General features: G+C 41.0%; 1 protein-coding gene across 1 annotated transcript; it reads right to left on the bottom strand.

Moving 5' to 3' along the window:
* Window positions 1–980: 980 nt before the first annotated feature.
* Window positions 981–23,617, bottom strand: LOC145897176 (ELKS/Rab6-interacting/CAST family member 1-like). Its single transcript, XM_082985365.1, has 22 exons — window positions 23,441–23,617; window positions 23,075–23,238; window positions 22,591–22,676; window positions 22,302–22,445; window positions 18,340–18,476; window positions 15,151–15,305; window positions 13,194–13,339; window positions 12,834–12,899; window positions 12,348–12,503; window positions 11,834–12,001; window positions 11,281–11,448; window positions 11,017–11,154; window positions 10,512–10,652; window positions 10,061–10,201; window positions 8,738–8,830; window positions 8,561–8,661; window positions 8,214–8,319; window positions 7,804–7,935; window positions 7,120–7,280; window positions 6,519–6,666; window positions 3,534–3,653; window positions 981–2,121 (listed from the first exon to the last, which is right to left on the bottom strand). Exons 2-22 carry the CDS (start codon window positions 23,220–23,222, stop codon window positions 2,095–2,097), a joined length of 2,682 nt encoding a protein of 893 aa, XP_082841491.1. The 5' UTR covers window positions 23,223–23,238; window positions 23,441–23,617; the 3' UTR covers window positions 981–2,094.
* Window positions 23,618–24,388: the final 771 nt, after the last annotated feature.

The raw sequence follows: 24,388 nt of genomic DNA, 5'->3' as shown, positions 1-24,388 counted from the left end.
ACCGTTTGTTGCATGTCAAGCAAATAAATGGTTTGTCCGGTGAGTTAACGTAAGTAAGATTGACATGAAGATTGACTTTTCGCATATACACGATCAGGTTGGTTTATCGATCTGAAGGTTCATTAAAGCCCTCCCTCGCAACTGTGGAAAAGAACAGGACAAAAACTTGCGAACACCACAGACTTACCGCAGAAAAACGCAACATGTGACAACACATTAAACGAAGCGAGCACAAGCACAACATACCTCGCGTGTTTTCCCCAGTAATCAGATCACCAAACACCGCAATTCCAAATTCCTTCGCAATTCGGCATTTTGCGCACGAACTGTTATATGGGGTGTCGCGTTTCGCGCAGGTCCGAAACGCGACGGTAACGAGCGACCTCGCGTGACAGTCGATCATTTCAAAACAGCACGGCTCGGGTTACGGGGACAGTTTGAAGTTGACGCTGCGGAATTCAAATTTGGGGGATGACGGGCAGCGAAACGATGTTTATTCTAACGCGAACGCTGCAATTTACGATGTTTTCTAAAGCGAACTGCGTCAGAATTTTCCACGGCTTATTGTTATAGTTGGGGGGTTTGTTTTAATGTTTCTCAAACTTTCTCCTGTAACGCTCCCCGAAGGTCTGGTGATTTGAAAACACCTCCTCAGTTGGTAAACAATTATAATATATATATTTTGTTTCTCAAGCTTTACTTGACACTTGTAAGGTCAAATATAAACTTCAATCTCACCAGATATTATATAGGTTGCCCAGAAACTGCGACAATTAAATACTGAGCTTCCATTTTTTTTCAGCGCCACCTTTATTATTGCATATAGGCTGATTACAATAATCGTGGCTGTCAAAACCACGGCTGTAGAACCTGAGAGTCATTCAATTGGACAAGATTTTACATGGTCACGTGTTGCCTCTAAAACCTGACCTACTCCCATTCCCAGAGAGAATCACGATCACGTGGTCTGAAGTCGACAACTTTTACTGACGCATAAACATTTAACATGCGTTTGCAGGAAAAAATGCAGCGACGCCATGATCGGTTGCGCAAGTGGGTGCGTGACGTCATTGCATGACGTCACATAATAATGCGAAGACAGAACAAAAGCGCGGTGAAAAAAAGTTTAATTTCAATAAGGTGGTGCACATTTGTATTATACGGGAACGTGTATTCTGGTATATCGCGAGGGCCAATGATCGAATTGTGAGAATCGATTCAATTTATCGCACCAGTATAGTTTCTTTGTGACGTAATAATGTGGCGATGTTTTCATAGTTTGGTCTCAAATAATGGAAGAAATCTAAGCACAGCAAAACTCAACAAAAACAGGCAAAGAAAATATGACATATTAGTTCAATTCCCACTCAGTGCATTTGTTTCAACTTTACTGCACCGTTCCGCAGATCGCAGTTATTACAAATTTGCTACTTGATCCCATGAGAGCTACCAAATGTCGTCAAAAGCGGTTTCAAGAATCACTTGGGCAGTTTCCCGCCAATGACTCCGGCAGTCTTGACGAAAGCATATCAGATATGCGAGGAAGAACTATTTCTACATGGCACAGAACTTTGGGCCAACACTGAAGTCGAACTGCGCTTTGCGTGGGAAGAATGGTAAGTCAACTAACACACCTTGTACTTCGGAACAAAGGTATATGAATGGCGAATACTGCGCGCGTGTTCTGAGGTCGGTTTCTTGGTAGGTGAGCGTTCGGCTGACGAAAAAAAATTCGCGCAACAATTCGGCAAATTCAACAGGTATCTGTGTGGGTAGCAAGAGAATTTTGAGGCGAATTTCAAAGACACATAGTTCAAAGCGAAGTTGTTTTACGGGCTTTCAAAGGATGGTGCTGCGAAAACGTTGCGGAGGCCTAACTTTAAAGCAAGGCAGAGAAGTGCAACCAAGCGACATAAACATATAAAAAACTGAGAAAAAGAAATCGAGTACCAATGAAGGACCTAAAAACCATGCTTTAAAAGTGGACTGAACTGGCTTGCAAGTAAGTGGATGATTGGACTGTGCTTGCACTGAGAACCAGCGCTCCCCAAGGTGGCGCTGTTTGCTGTTCGTTTTTAATAATGCCGGATGACGTCACGCCCATATGCCTTCGCCGTCATCCTATAAAAGAAACATCGGAAGTTTAGATTTGGGCAAATAACAATTTACTGCGTTGACAATTGTCGAAACTTTAGAGTTGATCATTTTCTTGTTTTCTTGCATTTGCGGAGTTTTGCTGCTGTGCAAATGCAGCTACAATATACTAAAATCAACTTGCTGACCATGTCAAACAGACAATATTTTGGCGGCTATTTCCATATCACAATGTAACCAAACAAAATGCAATTTTATGTTTCGGGTTGCAAGACAAGAAAGGCGGTGCTGCAAATGCTGTACCTAGTATTGGGTTATTCATCATTTTTACCACCACAAAATCAAATGCATCATTTTGCATCATTGCTGAAAGCAAAAAAAACAATTCTTTCATAACCGTAAAAATGTCGCTATTAATAAATCAGGTCATACGTATATATAGTGACACCGCGAAGCACGAATAAGTTATACGCACTGTGAAATGGCGTTGACGTTCCCGAATAAATCTCACACGTCATTCAATCGCGAGTCAAGATCAAACAATCGCGATACCGAACCGAAGCTAATTATTCCATTATTTCAACGCGCGCCAATCCCACGATTCACCGTAAACAAGACGAGCTTCGGGTTCAGGCGCGGGTTAATTGGATACGTGAGGTGGTTATTTCGGGACGAATCGCCACAATGCGCCGAAAATTGCTCACCAAATTACCGCCTATTTCGTTGCCACGCTCGGCAGGGGAATTCTAAGTTGAATGGTTCGGTGTTACCTAGCGACGGGGACAGTTTCTTTGAAAAAGTTGCGGTCGGTCACGCGTAATGACCGCGGTTGTCCATTCCAGGTTAACATTATTATGCCAGATAACGTAATAGAATCGTACGTTGGGTTGTGAATGTTGTGAGCTTTGCTAATGGGGAAAAACTTTCGACCAATCTTGCAGAAAATCCTCTGTCCAATATTATTGTATTATCACGCGTGCAAAAACGCATAGTTTAAACCAGTGCTTCCCAACCTTTTCCAGTTCGCAAACCACTTTTAATACAGGTTTTATTGTGCGACCCACAATGAGATATGACCAAACAAATGAAAAACAATTATAATGCAATAATTTTGTGATCTAATAGAAAACTGTAACATTTAGAAATGCCTTGCGACCCACTGGTTGGGAAGCACTGGTTTAGATAGCAAAATTTGGAAAATCTATTTACCCGCAATAAAGCAATGCTGTTAAGCATAATGTATGTCCAATTACAAATTGAATGGTCACCTGGAAAGAACTATAACCTAAACGCAATTTTTTATCATCCTTAGCCTGGACATTACGTATCCCCGTCAGTATTCAATAGTGTGGAAGTGTACGTGCGGCTTGATTCGATTCGGTCAGCAAGTTGTGTCAAACCACTGCAGTGCAAAAAAAAACAGAAACTTTTTATCTTACCTCTCCGTTATCGTGTTTGTATCGAGGTTTCCCGTTTCCTTGCTGGGATTTGCCGCTTTGTTGGGGGTGTGAAGGAGGCGTGTCCGAAGTGTCCTGCAGCAGGTTGAGGCGGTTTTGAGTCTGAGAAAAAAAAAATTTAAATTTTTTTTTTTCGCGTTTCCTTGTACAATCACGTGACCGCTACAAGCGGTCTCAGCGTTTCTTTTTCTTGTGTTTTTTTTGCGTTTATGGTGGGACTTGTTTGTGTGCCGCGCCATTACCAGCATGATAAATTCTTGTTGTATAACAGAAGAAATGTCCGTGAAAAAAGTTTACATTTAATTGTGCCAGAAGAACAGATTCTCTGTAATTACAACAAGCCTGGCACTAACAGCAACACAAAAATTAAGGTTTCAACATAAAATAAAGATTAACAAAAAGAAAAAGAATCCGCTATACCGCCGTTTAATTGTGCATTATTGTGGACAAATACTAGAATTGGCCGAGGACCTGAGCAAGAATACACGTTCGTATGCCACCAATGACCGTTTTTATACCTCCCATGAACCACATTACATAACCCAGCAATTTAACAACTCCAAAAATTCCGCACGACCATTATCACATAGAAACGCCTGAGCAACGACGCGAAAGTAACGTACAGCCGCCACTTATTTCAATCAGCTCTCACATACCGAATCTTAATACACGTCAGGTACAAAGAGCTCCTATTGTTTCGACGATCGCTTTAACAATGGTGAAATCGTTTACGCACTTGAATATGGGCAGGGTTTATCCCGTTGTCAATTGCTCGCCGAGGAGAGTTACGTCGAGAATAATTGCTGCGTGCGTGAACTTTAGGACGCACCATCTCCAGTACAGCGAGTACATATTCGTGCATTATAACTTCGTCGCGACCTTTCTTTAGTTGGTTTGTTTATGGGCGCCTGACTTAATAAACTTTTATGGTTATATCGGTGCCTGTGCAATTTTTTGTTATAATATAACTGCAAAATAGGCTTGAAGGGTCATTGGCTCTGTGCTGCCATTAGCGGTTGAACATATACAGTTGGATGACATTGGCCTAACCTGTTCCAGCTGAATCTAACGGTTTGCTTTGGTTTGGTTAAGCTTTAAAAGTAAGTTTAATTGTAGCTGGAGCGTTTTAACTGACAAATGTTTTAATTTTATCACTTGCCGTTAGTATAAACTGCAACAACGTTGCACTTAAAACTGATATCAGTGTTATGTAATCGAAAATCTCAAGAAAAACGTATCCAAAAAAGACTTGAAGTAAAACCAAATATAATAAAGTTCATGTAATTGTTTCCATCTTTCCGGCACGAGCCAAGCAAAATAGCTTAACTGCACCTTTCCTGGTCAAGTATTCTTTTAACCACCACAAAGGGGCAGTTTGGTTGCAGTTTTCATGCTGTGTTGAACCAGAACGTGGTCACCATACCAACAATTACCAACTCGTAATAATTTGTGATGTCGAGTCTTTTGCGGGTTCACGAGGACAAGACGGAGTAACTGCACACAATCAACCCGACAATTGATGAAATCCCACGGGCAAAGCCAAACACTGAATTTAATGATTACATGTTGATGCTGCGCTGGTGAGACCAGGTGCCGTAACACGACTTACCCGCACAATGCTCACCAATTGCATTTAGGTAATAACAGCCTAGCGGGCCAAGTGACCGGTGTTTCCGAGGTTACACAGGAGGCCGAAAAAGGCAAAGGTGTCGCGCGGAAAAGCGAGTATCGAAACCCGGCCAAACGTGGGGCGCGTGCACGTTGTCCGGTATGCGGTAATTGCCGGCCCGGGATTCGTGATTTGCCCGCGGCAGGGTGAAGAGGTTGCCGAGGAAACGCGCACTTGTGCGGCTGCCGACGGAAGAACGAGCCTACGTGTTCCCTAGAAGTAATATTATTCTGCTACGATCCTTTTCACGTTGATGCCCAAATATGGGCTTACAGTCAAGTAGGGATAGGTGTCCTGTTAACAAATTTTGTCGGCTATTATCTTTACTGAAAAACGTCAATTCAATCCATCCGTCGGCGATGTCGTTACCATGCAAAAGAAACTTGCTTTCCAATCGACCATGCTTAGACCCAGACAAAGGTAAACAGCATTGCGGCTAACGCTTGTCTAGGGACGATTATCCCGGGCAATATCAATTAGCTTAAAGATGCAGGTGTTCGTCGTGGGAAACGGACGTTCAAAGCCCGCCGAGCGACCTTAAAATACCCGTGGCCGGTAATCCAGCTCCAGTCTGCAGTCGCATTTCAGTTCCGCGACAGCATGCGCTTCCCCAAGGTCGACGTGCAAGTCAAGGTCATAGCTCACGTGACAGTTCGACGGAAATTGGTCGCTTCCCACGCCGCGTGCACTCGACCTTGTGGGGTTTTGATTGCATTAAGGCAACGAGCGCTCAAAGCTCACAGCGCTAAGTTGGTTTGTTCCAACGAACTTAGTTCAGGCTAATGCAATTGTTACAGCCAAGTCAACGGCCTCTGGTAGTAAAGCACCTATGACAAGAGGCGAGTGGGCCTTGAAAAATAGGGAGTATGGCACATCGCAAGCAGTGGCGAATTCAGGAGGGTGAGATCGCCCCCTAGAACAAGTTACAGGACTTCAGCAAAAAACGCTGCAGTGACAGATATGGTGGTTGCTTAAGATTAATTTTTGGTCCATCACCAGGGTGCTTTATCTGGCGCACTCACGACCATATCCTCGTCTGTCGTGGTTTTGGATCGTAGCACCCCTCTTAAAGAGAAAGCCCGGTCCCAACGCAGTAAAACACATTTTGACGGTAGTTTCGCACGCAAAGTAAAACAACCTCGCTCGACGTTTCATCGTGCGTGTGTAACACAGCAAGCCAACAACGCACAGCCTGAACTCTTCAAAGATTGCGCCTGCCACCAAGCGAACAAAACTCTCCGATTGTTGCAAACACGCAAATTTGTTCAATGTGCGGAATGTTTCGGTTCCATAGTCACCTGTTGTTTGAGTTGTTGGACCAGTTTGTCCTTCTCTCTGCGCAGAAGACAAACTTCGTCCGCATTCGTGCGTTTCCGGGACTGGGAGAGTTCGAGTAATGCGATGTTGGCATCTTTCTCACTGATGGCAGCCAGCAGCGCTTGTTGCCTGGTAACACGAAGGACAGAGTTAAATGTATCGGTATAGGGTAATTCGGTATAGGGACCAATTTGTTTCAAAAATTCTGTCCTTATTTCATAAACTTTTGCCTTCGGCCTCACACAAAGCAAAGCTTTTTATATAAATAAAGTTGGGTCGAGAAAAAAGTCACCCACAATAATATGCACCAGTCATTTTTTTTTCATTTTTTCATCGCACAAATCTGTAAAAATGAGCTAATTATATTGAAACAAGGGAATTAATATTATTTCCACATACAGTCAGACCTCTTTTATTTATTTTGCTTCGTCACATTATGGCAAATTTACGAAATCGGAAAGTTGCAGGGGCCAATGCACGGAAATACATAAATTCCTGATAATTTTTGTGTCGGTTCTGGGTGTTTGGGTTGGCGAGGCCAGACCGTGTTCAAAAACTACTTGAATCTACGGTAACACCTACTTTACATCCAACGCTTCTTCCAGATTCTTCCTCCTTTCGATCCTCATCTGTTGGATGCAACGATCCTTCTCATGGAGTGATGCCTCCGATGCGGCGAGTTTGCTTCCTGTCTGATTGAGGATCGTTTTCGTCTGTTCGAACTCCCGGACTAACTCCTCCATCTGTGGATTCGGAACAACAGAAGTTTAAGCGTCGTTTAAACGTTCTGTGTAAAACGCAATTTGTAACACTGATATAAAAGGGACATTTCATGGATTTTCGTGAGTCAAGACTCTGCAAGTCCAACCCGATCTTTTTTTTGTGGTCGTAGAAGCACAAGACCGGTTTAGCTGTAACTATGATGTCACAATAACCCCTTACTGTAAAATCGACCGCCAACGCCACATAATAAAACTGTGAACGGTCTGATAAATTACTGACCTTTACATACAACGGGTGAAAAAACAATAAAACAAACACCTTTGTTAGAAAGGAAGGTTTTTTTTGACAACGTTACAGAATAATGTGCGAAAAACAACGTTAATATCCGAGTAATCGGCACAAGCCATCCGACATTTAAACCATATGGCAGGGAAGCCATCGGTTTAATTAAATACAGTCAGCACTTGGATATTATACAAAGCTCGGTAGCAACAGAAGCAAAATATCCGGGTCGTTTAAAACTTCTGCCTTCTTCTTTCTTACCTGCTTTTCAACTTTGTGTCTCGCATCTTCCTCCTTGCTGAGGACGACCTCCCGTTCGGCTGTAATGCTCACGCTCTCACGGAGAGCTTCCTCCAGCTCATCAATCCTCTCATCTCTCGTTTTCATTTGACGCTGGTGGTTAAAAGAGCGTGTCATGTTGTCCAACGTGTTATGTACACACGTAGCAGTATGAAGAAGCAAAGAAATGATAATTAAATTCAAAAAATATTCTTAACTGGTTGCGTATTATGGTTGTTGCAGATTGCGCAGTATGACATACAACCGTATGGAGTGGTGTAAGTGTCGTATTTCTTTTATTTTTGTCATAACGTGGAAATTTGGAACAACGCATAATTGTCAAGAGATATGCGTAAGTGAACGTAAGGGAAAAAATATTGGATGAAACTCACCAATAGTTTTGCGAGGTCTTTGTCTTGGGCAGCTCCCTTTTTCTTTATCTCTTCAAGCATTTGCGCATTCAGGGATTTAATCTGAGCTTGAAGATCCCGGGTTTGCCTGATGATAAACATAACAGGTTCGTTGGTTTAAAACCGCCCCAATCACTTGCTTTTGTCCATGCTCAATACCATGCTCACACATATTATGCTCAACACCAATGTTTCAGTAAGGTTTGGATCTCGCCCAAACAAAGGGAATTTGAAAACTGATATATTTGTTGTGTAGTTGCCGAAGCATAAAAACCACTGCTTAACACCATAAAAAAATAACAGTGGTGACATAGAAACTATTGTCTCACTTTTCAAGGGCGATGATTTTCTTGTCCTTATTGTGTTTCTCGTTTTCGGTTTCTTTCAAAATCTCCAGAAGTCTATCGAGCTCACCCTGCCCTCTCGTCACCTTGACAACGAAAACAACAAAGCAATAAGCAAAAAAGCCGAAGACTTTTATCTGCACAAGCTTGATTCAATTTTACCTCCTCAGTCTTTTCCGCCAACGACTTTTCAAGCTTTTCGATCTTCTCCTTGTTTTCCTCCTTCGTCCTCGCCAAGGCTGACGTCTGTTGAGCCTGTGTGACGTAACACAATGACGTCAGTAAGGCCAAAGTCGGTACAATTGCTTGTTAAAGCGCAGGGGCATTGGTGGAGCAAATGAAGATTATTTTTAGGAAAATTAGTGCATTGGAATGGTTACGATAATCGCGTGTGTTTCACTGAGTGGTGACAAATGTTAGCAATAAAATTAACTTAAAACGTGTAAGTATTTTTATTGCATGCAGGAAAAAACGCATTTAACTACAATGCCATTGTACGTGTTATTGCCAAACAAAGGAAATAAATAAATAAAAGATTAAAAGTAATTCAAAGTCAAAAGTATTCAAACGCACCGGCAAACCATAGAAATCAAGCAAAACTAATCAAAATTAATGCGGCACCCTTGAAAAAAAGCAAATTGTTAAACTGCAAACTACTCGCAGAGCAAAGAGCTAAAAAAACAATTCATTGCTGTCAGCAAAGCGTTCTTACTTGAAGAGATTCGTGTTCCTCGGAGGTCTGTAATTCACATTGGTTAAAGAAACGTTTGGCTTAACGACACCAAATTGACCGTGTTATAAATTGTTTTGACCACACCGTGATTCGAACCCAGGATATCCTGGGCAGAAATCCTGTTTAGGTTTTTATCTTGGTACATGGGTTAGACGCTTGATGGTGTTGCCAATCGTCAGTCCTGACTTGGTGTGCTATGGTAAACGCCTCAACAGCGCCACCAGATGGTGTGGTTACATTAACCCAGAGTATTTCAACCGTTTTGTGCTCATGGACCTTCTGCGGACCTCCTAATTATTATTACGATTAAGCTCTTGCAACAGTTGTCAAATTTCGATTTAATAAAAACTGTAACAATTGGGAAGCATGAAGGGTAAATTTCAGTTGGAAAGACTGCTTTCGCTTATTCACGGACACCCTGGAACCATGCCTCTATAGGTTGGCACCCACGGCGTTAACCAACTCGAGTAGATGGGAAACTTTACACGCAACCCTCGTACGATGGGCGTTTATTCTGGTGCAGATTCGACAACATATTGATATCATCCTTGGCGCTTTTAGGTGAAAGAGATTTTGTGTATCTTACTTAAATCAGTATTGGACTAACGCATTTAAATTAAGCAAAATCTATCCCTCAAAATGAATAGCCACCGCTATTTTCTCTTTACTAACAACTACAAACCTAACGAAAAATCCTAGAATACATAAAAATCTGTTAGTTGCTGGGGGCGGTAGAGAGCAACTTAGCAAACCTTTTTAAGTTGGGAGGAAATTCGAGCAACTTCCTCCGTCTTCTGTTGGAGGAATATTTCGATCTGTTTCACCTTCGAGTCTTTCTTTAGAGCGGATGAGGCGAGAGAGGATGCGTGTTCCTGCAGTTCAGCAAGTGAAGACTGGAGAAAATAATAACAAGAGTTGACCTAATGCAGGGTAGCGGAATTCTATGCAGTATTTATTTGATCTTGATGCAAACAATTTCGTTTTTCCAGTCGTTTTCGGTGATTGTCGGAATTTTTTACAAATATTAGGAAAACCAGTACAAAATAAATTATACTTGGAAAATCCGCCAACAGAAAAACTTCGTACAACGGTACAACTAACAAACTACAACATATCATCTGATTTCAGTCTAAAAGCAAAACGCAACAACTGTTTCAATCATATTCTGTGAATATGGGAGTGGTTTCACATGGGGGGATTTACCTCTTTCTCGGCAAGATTCTTCTGCAATCCTTCGAGTCTCTTCTCGAGCGCTCGTTTCGCTTTCTTTAAATCCTCGAGTTCTTCCCTGTATTTCTCATCGGTGGAGTCTTGAGAGGTGCGGAGTCGTTCTATGACCTTGTCCTTGAAAATTAATAATAAAAATAATGATAAAACGAATGGCCGAGAAAACACAGCTTTGGTGGAAAAGTCCCAAAACACAATTCATTTTTTTACCACACCGGGATTCGAACCCAGAATTGCAGACAATCGTTTTTTTTCTTGGTATATTGGTCGGTAAATTGGTTATACTTTAATAAGATTGGTGGTCTGGTGGTAATTGCTGTTACACTTACAATGGACGCAAACTACCCTAGCAGCCAATAATATCTGGTGCGTTCAAAACGACTTCCAAGTACTGAATAAATCAAGCTGTGAATAATCTTGTACCCAAATTCTATGCCCACGATTCTACATCGGGTAAGAAACAGAGAGCACAACAATTTACTTTTTCGGTAAGAGCCTCTTCCATTGTGGAGAGTGCAGAATCGCTCGTAGAGGAGTCCTGCTGGAGGGCGGTGAGTCGCTCGCTGTTGGCGGCGATTTGACGATCTTTTTCCCGCACCACTTCCGCAAGGCTCTCAATCTGGTAATAGTAACAGATCTAACTACGTTATACTGTTGCAAAAAAAATAATTTATAAACAAACTCTGTTAAATTTGTTCAAACCAATTCGACAATAAAAAATTTCGCAACAGAACATTTCTCCGACCTTTTTATGGAGGACGGCGATCTTCCGATCCTTGACATCCAGAGTGTCTCGGAGGTGGGAGAGTTCAGATCCGTTGCTGCTCCTTTCCTCCTGGAGGCGGGAAAGATGCTCCTGCTTCTGGTCGATCACTCTCTGCTTCTCGTCCAGACGGGAACGCAGGGAGTCGACCTGGTGAGCAAGAAAACAGGCGTTGCTTGGCAACAATACGCGTTGCTTGGAAACGGAATTGAAAATCAAGGGCTTTTGTAAGAAATAGAATAAAAGGATTGTTGAGAGTCTTGGTTTACTTCTGGGATTAATTTGCTGCACGGACGAATAATAAAATGTGCACCTAGCTATACAACCACATTTCCTTAAATTTGTAACCCAACAGTGAAATTAGAAACCAGTTAATCGCCACTATAACCAAACATTTAGAAGTTAGACGCAATAACCAAAATGCGCGCTATTTCGTGCAAATAAAATTAACATATTTTTAGAAACATGGCTTTTTCATCAACAACGACTTGCAGTAAAGCCGCTTAAAAATACGAAGCTCATCTCCAACGCTAACCTCTGATTGAAGAATTGCGGCCCGTTGTTCTTTAGCGGTGAGAGACTCTTTCAATACATCTATATGCTGCCTGCTGTCAGACTGCTGGTTGTTCAGAGTGTCCAACCTCGTCTGCAGAGAAACCATTTCCGTATCCTTTTTCTGAAGATCCGACTTCAGTTGCTCGATCTGGTAAACGTGGAAAAAATGGAAGAAATGTCAATTGGTTGTGGTAGGTTTAGAGCAAGAACGAAGGAATTGAAGACCAGTAGTGGAATTGAGCATGAAGTGATTGGCAAATCGTAGTTATATGACAAAATGGTTGGTTTGTCAATTTATACTTGGCTTAACTTAATATTAGGAAAAGTCCCGCCATCCATTTAGGAAAGTCCCGCCAAACCAGACAATGTCAATGAAAAATGACATTCAGGCAATTTTAATTTCAAATATTAGAATATAAGTGCTCATATACAACTGAAAAAAAAAACTGAACAGAAGTTTAAAAAAATAACGTATATCGCGATATTGTACCAACCTTGGTTTTCATAAAGTTGGAGTGACTTTTGTAAACTTCTAGTTGTTTTATTTCCTCCTGTCTTTCCGCACTCGATATCGCTCCATCGCTTCTTGCCAAGTTCACTTCTTCCTCCAACTCTCGGATTATTCGCTCCAGTGACGCAATCTTCGTATCCTGTAGCAACCATATACAACACCTCAGTTTTGTTACAAGAGGTTTACTGGTAAATAATAACGCATTGAAGTCGGGTATATTTTCATTTTACTGGTAAAAAAGCAGCCATTTGTATATCTAATAGCTCTGTGCGAATAACACTGGTAAATGCAACGAAAATTTGCATTAAATACAAAGTGTTTTAAATGAGCTGCACACAGGACCACTAATGAGATAGGCCAGCTTAATCACTTAAACATAATATTGGCTTTATTGCTTAAAATACAAAAGCTTTGTAAGTGTTATGAGTTACAGCAAGAAACCTCGTCTATAATACGAACATGAACCAACCTTTGCTTCCAAAGCAGATTTCATGGCTTTAGATTTTCCCGGGGAATTGTTGAAAACCTCAGCATCCTAAAAAAGTTGCGGCCATGACATAAAAACAAATAAAGCTATCACTAAAAACAGATAGCACTTTATAACACTCAAAGAGCGAAAGTTAAACAGTCAATAAAATACCATAACACTTTTCCGTTACGAACTCAGACTGCAGCCATAATTAATTGCATGATGCGAAAAGAACAAATATTTTTTTCAAAATTCGATCAGATAGTTACCGATATTACAATGACTTTTAGCGAAAATACGGGATTTTAAAAGGCCTCATCCAAAACAACTCGACATGCTGACGCCGAGATTTGAACCCACCATCCTCAGCTTCTGCAATTCTCGTGCCTTCTCACTGAGCAGCAAGTCGCTGTGTGCGAGTCGACTTTCGTAATCGGAAACCTGTACTCGGAGGGCGTCCATTTCCACCGATGCCACAACACTCAAATCGTCCGATTTTGACAAACCTGTTGAGCATTAAAGAACGAGGGTAGAAATATTTGCTGGAACGTTAAGAACCAAAAGTGGATATCCCCTATTAACATGCATTGCAGCCTCAAGTCATATCGGAAATGTTAAGCTTAGGTCAGGGGTAGACAACCTCCGGGGAATACCCACGGCACGTCCAATGTTTTAAGAGGTCGTATTTTAACGCTCTGTGTATAGTGTAATCAAAACTATTACATTGTTTTACACACAAAACGGTTGACAAGCCAATTCATTGACATTTTGATATAGTTTGTAACCTGAGACACTACATTTAAAAGGCTGCTTAACCCACTATAGGAAAAACATCTGCATTTTCCATGCCAACGAATATGTTATATCAGATTACGATGACAAGGATAATATATGCTCGCATCACTCTCAATTAAGGCGGTGACGCCTTTGAATCCACCCCAATCACGTGGTTTTGATTAATTGTCGATTTAACACCAAAGTTTTTGTCATGACGTTACGACAACAATTGAAATACGGACGATTACTTTTCGCAGAAATATGATGCAAAAAACTCTATATATTACCCACAAAAGAGTATCAGTAAAAGCAATAGTAAAACAGGACAGTTTTTTCGTGTAATATAAAATCGATTTTGTGAAAATGTACTGAAAACCAACTGCCAAGTTGAATTTGTGCCCTTGAAAAACAAAATTAGTTGAGAAACAAAACCAAAACTTTGTCAAATTTTCCGCAGGGCGAGAAAAGGTCCCATTTCCGTTCGCAAAAACAGTTTCACCGCAAACTTACATCGCAATCCTAATTAAAACGTTCTATGACACTGGAAAGGCGTGACTGACCAAATAACAAAACAATCCCAAACGTTATTGCGGGGAAGTTTTGTGACGTAGCGATGGGGCGGGCACGCTCCGTGACGTAACAATCACGGGAGGGTGGATTGTGCTGGGAACGAGAAATGTTTCTCAGTAGGGAAGTTTTTCGAAGGTAAAAACCACTGGTCGATTTGTTTGCTGACTGTATGTGAAGTATTTGCGTAATCTCCGCGTATTTTTAGCGTTCGCTTATAAGGGGTATTTTAGGTCGTTAAATATACGACGATGACTTGGAATTGCGCAACCACATAACGCATCGACGCAAAATGCGTGAAGCATTAACCCAATTAAAATAGGAAATATTACAACATGTCTTGTGTGTTTACAAACTCTGAGACCAATTTGTCTTTTTCGATGTTTTATGACACAACAAAGCAAAATTAAACTTTTTGGTCAGGCGCAACCGCATACGTCCGTCGACGAAAGTGGGTAAAATACATATTCCATTAAATCTCACCACATGTCGTATTTTTACAAGCTTTGAGTCAAACATGTTTGCCTGCTTTTTATACATTTAGTTTTCATTTTTAGTTTTTGTCGGTAACAAGGGTTGCTCACTACAAACCGCACCACCAGCAATACCGACAAGAGGTGTTTGGGAAACAGTTCAAAAACACATTATAGGTAACAAGACCTAAAGGTAGATTCCAAGCGAAAGTTGGGTATCCGAATCATAAACAGATAGTGTAAATAAACAACAATGCCCAAAACGTTTATGTAAAAAAATGAAGACTATTTAATGCCGTTTACCCAAAACCAATATAACCAGTTCTGCTACTGAGGGTTATTCATGATATAAACAAGGCTATTTTGGCCAAGAGCCTTTTTTGTTTTACAATACAACCAATTTACCCAAACAATACATTGCTGATGCTGCTAGACATATGAGCCCAGCCTAGCTGCGAGAAGAACCGTCTTGTACAAGTGATAATATACCAAAATCTCACCCTTGCATTGAAGCATTTCGAGGAGTTTTCGGACAGATTCGTCCCGAGTGTCGAGAGTCTGACGTTGGGCTTCGATCCTGGTTTCCATTTCCTCCATCGTTCTTTGAAGGAGTTCATTCTCTCGAACCAACCTATCGTTGTCGTCCTGCAGCATTCTGGGAAACAAACGAGTGGGTTTAGTATGACGTCACTCGGTGAACAAGTTTTCGAACAAAAGTTCATGAAAATGCGCGCTACATTTTTGAGAAGGTTATTTACGGTGGTATTTGGGTATCACGTAAAAATGACGTCAAGGAAAAAAATTATCTGTTTCGGGGCCCGATTTTTTCAGAATGTGGTGCAGCCTTAATTCGACATTTTGTTACAAGCTAATGTGTAGGATTTGCCAAATTTCGTGTTTACAAAAAGTGGGGATAATTTCGGGACGTGTTAAACGTTTCCTCACATATTTTTCCGAAAAAAAAACATCTCGATTGGTGGCGAGTGCAGATCATTACCCGCCTAATTCAACACCAACAAAATAAACACATAAAAAACGTATGCGTAACATTCTTCACCAATACGTGACTGCAGATGCAAACTAGCGACCGAAGGAGCAACCATTCCTGGACAGACACCATATTATGATTATTGCACTTCGAACCTTTCTCGGTCACAAGACGCATTTAATTTACTGTTTAGAACAAAGTCCAAGAAAAAAAACCAGGATCATCGAATTTAAATTTTCGAGAAAAACCCACATGCAAAACCACTGTTCGCGAAACCGCCGTCAGTGACGTGACAGAAGGCGAAGGAGCGCGCGACACTTTCACTTCCACCGCTATGCAAATTAACTGGTGGTGAAAGCCAAGCAAGACAGAAAAAAACGAATAATGTAAGCAGGACTTCCTCGTCTGAGGCGGCTACGCACATTGTAATTCGTGCGGTCACGCATTGACGTTGCGTATGTACGACATTTCCACACGATGTGCTGCTCTCATCTATGTAACAGTAAGAGGAATGCAGCAAGAGTTTTGAACCCTGATGGGAACAAATTTCCCAAATTACTCGATTAACGATTTTACCATCGACCATCCAGCGGACCAATCTCAAGGAACTTTTTGAGTCGACGCAACAACCTTTTAATAGAAGCTTCAAAAAACTTCACAGTCACATGAGAAGTGGTGGGTGGACGAAATGAACTTCATCAAAATTTGTCTTTGTCGCAATCAATGGCGTTTGTTGGGATTATACACATGACAGAACGTTGCGTGGCAACGCTGTTAGACAATAAACTTATCTCTAATCGTCAGCTTTAATTAAAGGCGGCAAAATTCCCCCCAGTTCGTCGCAAACGCCATACGGTCAGTGGTTGTGACAAAGCAGCTAAATCTGTTGTTGCGTTCCGTGTCAAAATCTCTTGAAACTCGAATCGCGTTAACCACGCAATATTTAAGCATAGAAAAAATGTTTTGTTTTTTTCCCGTTACGCCAGATCGGGAGGGGGATTTCGATAATGAAGGCTAAAAAAACGAAGCAAGTAAGTATAGATGCGTGTTGCAATCCTCTGCATGTATTCGCTCCAAGTTCAAGGCTGCGATAGTAGTTCCATGCGATGTCAAAAAGACGACGGCAAGAGTTCATGTATTGTATACAACTTAACACCGGCCGGAGCGTGCTTTGGCTTGTGCAATGCGTGACCCACAGTAACACCAATGGAGGAAGGGCAACGCGTTGCGGCGTCCGCACGACCTTATAAGGCTTTAAATAAGTAACAACAAGAAGTTGAATAGCGGTCTATTGCAAGTTCGAATAAGGGCAACTTCGGACGATCACAGAAAAGTTTACAAGGGTTTAAATTGGCAAAGAGTCAACACCATGACGGCGTTAAATTTAAGCTTTGTTTTCAACTAATTCTACCACAAAAATAATCAACGTTCGACGTGCACTGACTGAAAAGTATTCGTGGTTTCCGCTGGGTTTGCAAGCAACTTAAGCAGTTGCTTTGATCCGTCATTACCGATTACTGGTAGCACCCATTTATGCAACAGCAGAAAGGACCAAAGTTTGAACAATTACTTGTTTAGATCCAAAACCGATAAATGCAACCATAGATAAGTGTTCACATACAAATAGTCCTTTTTACAGTGGTTTTATGACCATTTGCTTTACACGCACGTAATAACACCGTTAAGCTGTCGCACTCATAAAAAAGCAAATTATTGTATTACGCAAGCGAATTCGTCTCCAAAAAGGTCAACATTTCTCGTTTGCGCCATTATAACATTTTTCGGGATGAATTGCGTCATAAGAGTTGGGAACCACTGGTGTAATAGAATAAATAATATCAGCAGTTGAGACGAGACACGTTTTTAGAGAACTGCTATCTACGTTTACAAGAAATCCAGCAAAGTTGGTGACGCCTCAGCTGGAAACAACCTTTCAACGCGAGCCGTTCGCTACACCAATACCAAAGGACCTACCAACATAGGCGACGCACCAAATTACTTGTTTTACACTGATTGTTGGAAGCCAGGGAAATGCAGCAGCAGCATGCTGTGCAGACGATGCCCCGTTAAGGAAACAGGAAGATATGGGAGTCAGGACACGCTTGTTCTTTCTGTAGCAAGAAACTGTTTAAATTCGGCAGTGTATAAAGTTCACGAATAAAGCGCAACAGCAGACAACACTTCCAAAAGTGAAATGCCGAAAACGCCGAAGAGGCGTGGACGCTCTGAACATTAACACATTCTTGTATGGTTTGCCTACGTCAATAATTCCAATCAAGGCTCTAATGTTGAAATACCCTTGCTTGTGAACTACTTGGTAAAAATAGTGTTGAAAGTTTAACAAAAAGAAACTGTAACCCCACTAATGAATGTTCCACTTGTTGTAAATGAGGTCAGAAATTGTTGTTTTTTTTTGGGCGGGGTCAAACATCTGTTAATATCAGTACATGACTATATGGTATAAGAAAAACAAGCAAAGGAACCACAGGTCAACAGCACTTTCAATACAATTCTCACAAAAGTCACAGTGGATTTATTCCTAAACACAAACTTAACGAAGTTTTTGTATCCAGCAAAGTTATGAAGAACCATGGTTTCCCACAGAATAAAAATGGCCGAAATATTACACAGATATTAGTTTCACCAGCGCAGGAACTTTTATTCGACGAAACAAGTGTCAAATACTCTGCAGCATGTTTACCTTGAATCACCGCTGACGCCTGAAAACATTCCTGCGTCAGAACGTTGTCCGGATGCGTAGTCGTCCTGCAGAAGTTGGTTGAGGTCTCTCTGAGCTCGCAACTCGTCTTGCAGGGCTTGCATGGTGAGCTGGGAGTGCTGCAAAATCAATAGGTTTGGTTTTAGGAGAATGAAACGCACTGAAATGTTTATATGGTTCCATTTGCATATAGGAACACATCTCAAGGCTTCTTCTTCAACACAATTGACACTAAAAATGTATTTTATATCCAGGTTCTTTCAAAATTTCATTAAATTAAATTGTATTTTGGTTCATTTATTATTGAACAGCGGAATCTAGGGTCTTTGGAAATTCAATATAACAGTGAAATTTATTTTCCTAAAGGTATATGACAACAAGAAAGAGAGAAGTGCAACACCTGAGCGTTGTCAAAAGGCTCCTTTACAACATGAACAAGTATTTCTCATGTTTAAAGTAGGTTTGCAAACATTTCCATCACCACGCAGAAATGTGATGGTAGCAGCATGGGCACTTCCGTGTGCCAGGCCAACCAAACACCCATAACAAGGCATGAAAACACTACATTGCGATAAAAGGTAAGGATTTTCACGAACAGTCACCTGGCCATAAGCCCACGTGTTCTAGCATTTCCCGTTGCATCACCAAAAACACGTACACTGTGATACGGAATTCGGTCAACAGCTGTAGATTTATTTCGTTTATCGAGCCGGAAGGAGGACGCAGGGAAAGCAAATGACGCGCGAAAAGACGCCACCTACGCGCGTTCCAGTTAGTTACGCGGGTACTGCTCCAGGTGAGTCACAATTTGCAGCAGGCTGCGCACACCTTCCGTCCGGAAAGACCAAGACGAAAGAGCTCAACTTGCCTTCACTGTGCGGGGGAAAGTGACGAACTCGAGGAATAATGAATAATTTACATGGGAAAAACCGACGCAGCGACGTCCAGAGTCGCCCTTGTGACCAGCTGTCCCTTTATTTTTACCAAAGGCACGGTTATAATGCGTGGAAATCGCGACAATGACCGAAGCGTAGCTTACAGTGGAGTTACTGAAACATAATACATTTACTTGCTCCGTAGAAAGAGGGAGATACTTCAAACGAGCAGATTTGGCCTCATGGGTTAAATTGCTAAATGCAGCAAAGCTGATTCACACAAAATTTAATACAGTTACATAATTAAAAAGTGATCTAATTTAACAACGACAACCGCAACTACAGCAACATTACACATTTCGCTCAAATCTTACAAACAACTCGCATTTCAATTAAAACCTCTGCGTTCGACCCGCCCACCCAACGCCCCCTGTCCTGCAATGACGACCGGCGCGGGTTAAGGGTTGTGACGTCCCTGGTCTCTGGTAAGACACATGATAAACAACAGACCGGCCAGAAAATAGACGTTGCGAAACACATGCAGTCGTTTTCTCGGAAAAAGTTTGTTTGCTCTCGCGTTTTTTGTTCTTTCCTGCTAATCTTGCGCCACTGCAAGTTGTGTTGCAATGCTCCTGCTCCTGCGAACCTTCCGGAAAGATTTGATCAGAATAACTTTTCCATCGATCAAGAGTTGCAATTCCCTTAAAGATTACGTCATCCTTTGGTATAATTAGCTCATTTCATTTGCGCGTGTTACAAGTAAAAATGGATAAATGCTGTGTCATCAATAATTCACGCAGTCATAATCGAATACGTCCCCACTTTTTGAAGCGCACTGACTTGACAAAATATATCTACCACAGCTCCATGTTCCTGCAACAAAAACAAGACATTTGTACATTGCAAACCATCATAGTATGGACAGATTTTCCTAACCCAAAGGCGCAACTCGCAACCTATGTTAGAGCTTGCCGACAATACCCGTGTTATATCGTGGATAAACCTTCTTTTATCGACATAAAACATCCAGAAAACCGAAAATAGGTTTTGACTACTAGGTATCATGATAAAAACTAAACTATTTTTCGTCGCGCAATTTCCTTGCCTTTGGGTTCGCTACTGTGTTTGTTTTATTCTCTGAAAAAGTCGTTGGCACAGGAGAAACGTCAGAAAAATACAATCTTTTTAAACCAAAGGTGTATATTTGCTGTTATTTTCACCGGAAGAACGAATAGTTTAGTATTCATCAAACATCCAACCGCGTGAAGAAAGATCGCTTGTTGTCAAACCAAAGTTAACCACCCTGGTCGTGAGTCCACAGAAAGTCGTGCGTTCCCACTTTCTGGGACAGTCTTGGATTCCGATTCCAGAGTGACGTAGTTTGGAAAGCTCAATTCACGCCGGTTGGCTGAAGCCAAATTGAAAGCGGTCAGAACGTGGAAAACATCACTGAACGATGGAAAGCAGGGAAGTGTGAAACCAGACAAACGACATCCACCCTGAGCCGTCGAAAGACGTTCAAGATGCAGAAGGCGTCACAAACAAGGCGGATGACGGTGTTGGGTATTGGCCAGGAATAAGTCCGATCGTCAGCAACGTGCTGTGCTTGCGAAACGAGAGTGACTTGACTCAGGTCGCAGTGACTGGCATAACGTGTGGGCTGAGAGGGATGGGGCGGTTGGGCCCCATGAGGCCCCAGGGCTGCTGCCAACATGCAAAACTCTACGTCATTGGTTGATATTTCGGTTTTCGGATCACTGTTATTTCGATGTTTTTTCTTTAAAACGCGTTTACGTAAATAACAGAAAACAGCGTTACTAGTCTACTAAGGATGGAATGGAAGCGAAAATATTGATTGAAACTGGCGCGTTTTGCATATTGACGGAAGCATGATCACAAAAACTAGCAAAACTTCGGCATAAGGCTACGCTCAGTTCGGTCGTCGAAGCTGTGAATGTGGAGACATATGTCTGTTTGCGTGGTTTGGAGAATTTCGGTTGAAAAAGCAACTATTCATAACCTTTCCCTGTATTACTCACCAAAGTTGCTGGTACTCAAGTACTGCACATCTGGGCCATGCGCATAAAAAAGACTTCAAGGGCATTGCAACTTACATCTGATCGCACGCACATGGTTTGTAAATTCATATTTGAGTACAAGCATAACGGCCGCCATGCCCAAACTTATTAGAATGTCCCATATTCCACAAAAGCAAATTACATTATGTTTATTTGGGGCTATACCTAAAATAAATACAGAAACCATTCGACGTTACAAGAAACGCAGCTGTACACGACCAATGTGATGTCGTTGTTACGTCATAATACGGACGGGACAGATCGCGCAGTGCGTCACCGTGGAGAGGAAAACGCTTTTTGCTTCGTTATAAAAGAACAACAAGTGTTTGATGTAAATCCGTCTCCAGCGTTTAATTACATAGAAGTAGAGAAATCTATTAATATTTTTAGTCCCGTACAAAAGTCCAAAATCAGCCGAAAAAGCCAAAATAATTGGGACAAATATTGTTCTGTTGACGGTGAAATGATCTGGCAACGGATATTTATACAGGGACGTTATATTTACTTGCGTAATACTGTGGTTTTCATTCTGTGGTGATACAAATAAGGGCACAGGCCCCTTGGGTTTATATTTGTTATCGATTAATAGGCTTGAAAAAGTCATATGACTTGGTGATGGTAACAGAAAAATGATGTACTATTTAGTGATACATATTAATAACAAATACATTTACTGTTATCAGTAAGAATCTAAAATAAAGTCTAAAAACTGCCTGGAGGAATAAAATTTTGAGAAATATTTTGAAAAAAAAAACTGATGAAGTCAATAAGCAAAATTTGTATTTCTGTTTTCATAAAAGATCACATACACTGACACTGATCGTCTGTTCTCTTTTTTTGAGTACCCAGAAAAATATTCTATATATTATACTGATACATACAAAGAACCATTGGTCCATACCAACCAGTGCAGGCTGATTCCTGAATTTAATTCAAGACATTTTCTCTTATTACTTAAATCATTATTCTCTTTTTCATTAAAAATTAGTACCTGGTTTTCATCCTGGGCAACTTTGAATTGTTCCCGAAGAGCTAGGATTCGGATGCTTTCCTCTTTCCTCAGCGATCTCTCCTTTTTCAGCTCCGGACTCCAGAAGGTCTTGATGCTGTTCATGTTGGATTGAAGCTTGCTCTCCTTTAGTGGAAACAACAAGGAACATTGAGAGACATTTTATTGGACTTGAAACTGTACTAATAACATGTACAATTTTAAAAATACAACATTATCATAAAATGCAGTAAAAATTAAACATAACTATGCAAAGAATTGTAAAAAGTACTTTAAGGTCAATTTCCCTTCTGAGAGCTTCATTCTCTTGCTGCAACTGCAGGATGTAATCACTCCCGCTGTAACGCTTCTTCTCTTCTGAAATAGTCAAATATTGTTTTGAAAAAGACTTGCTCATTAACTCTGGCCCTCCATTAGGCATTGCGATGGCAAAGTAAAGTAAGTGTTATATGTTTTAATGTGTTTAAAACATTTTCAATGTTTGCCCTGTCAGGTGTGATATATAGGATTCCCGTCAAAGTATAACAATAAGTAAAGTTAATAATCGAAATAATTATTAACTTTTTTGTTCCAAATTGCTGTGTCGCTGTTTTATATTTTTTTAATTTCTGCAGGTCTACTATGTGTATTAATGAGGTGAAAAGGTTTGACAGGTTGCTCTGGAGAGTACACAATTGATGAATCAATCTGATCTATTCATCAAAAGTATTTGCTCCGGCCGAATGTACGTCATAAGGTAAGTGCCATAAAATCACCTCCGCTTGGCCCATTGACAAGCAACGAGCTGCTTCCTGCTGCATCTCTCCTGTCAGAAGACATATTTTCTGGTGCTTGACCGTTTGATGACGTACTGTTGAGATTTACAGCTGTTGAAGATGACGATAGATTCGGAGTAGAAGCCATTACTGACAGCCGAGCTCTAGGAACAACAAACATGAAGGTAAAATTACTGCAATTCCATTGAGTTAATTATGGTAGTTAGGTGACGATTTAAATGCATGATGACTATTCCAGCTGCAAGTCATTCTACCTCTAATTGTTGTGAAGTAAAAGTTACAGACGTGGCAATTGCACAATATAGTAAAAAATATTTTGAACTGTAACACAATGTATATACAAACCTATGTCTGCCAGGGCTGCAGCTTCTGTATGCTGAAAGCGAGTTTAATCTTCCAAGAGTTTTCGAACGCCCCTTGCTCTCGTGGTGACTGACATAGGATGGCCGGGTGGTGTAGGCAGCATTTAGCGACTGTTTATTACAAAATTATTTCCTTTTTGAGAAATAATATTCAACCTGTCCATTGAAAAAAATGACAACATCAATTGACTGACATGCAATGTATGAAATATTGAGGTAAATTGGGGTGAGAAAATGCATTTGTGAACACAAAAAATTGTTTAAAATTTCTTAGCATTGAGTAATGCAAAAAATGCACCATGACCAAACACATAACAAACAACAGTATGTTTCAAAATCTACTATAAATTGTGTTGCAGAAAGTAATGAATTTGACTGTGTACTGGTGTAATTGTTGACTGCACAGTCATCCAATAAAGTTGTGTTTGACTGAAATCCACAAATAGCATGATTGCGTTACACTGTCACATAAGGCAGAAGTAATGAGCAAGAAAGAAACAAAACAACAGGAAGCGTGAATTCGTTAACTATGACATCACAATTAACCCCGCGACTTCTTTTCCGGCCGCCAACGATGTAATCAAAAGCATCACAATCAAAACAGATCGAGTTAGTGTCGGCGACTGTACTGTGACTAACTGCATGCTAAAAAGCTGCGAACGTGGGAAAAAGGAGATGTGCATGTCATGTTGTGGTGGCACTTAAAAGCCACAGACCCTCAAAAATTACTGTATACAAGCTTAGTAACATGTGAAAGAATCTGGGTCACCCAAAAAAAATACACTAGGCATGATTAATTTCTGCTAGTCATGTGTTGGAGCTGTTGAAAGGCTGAATGGGGCATGTGGACATAAGATAAAATGTTTGTTTGGAAGAAGCAAAGGTCATTTCGTAGAGAATTAGACGATAACAGGCATCTAGAGTGGAAAGT

Source organism: Ascidia mentula, chromosome 1 (assembly GCF_947561715.1).
Source record: "Ascidia mentula chromosome 1, kaAscMent1.1, whole genome shotgun sequence".
In the NCBI taxonomy this organism is placed as follows: domain Eukaryota; kingdom Metazoa; phylum Chordata; class Ascidiacea; order Phlebobranchia; family Ascidiidae; genus Ascidia; species Ascidia mentula.
This window is presented reverse-complemented; position numbering and strand designations above follow the sequence as displayed.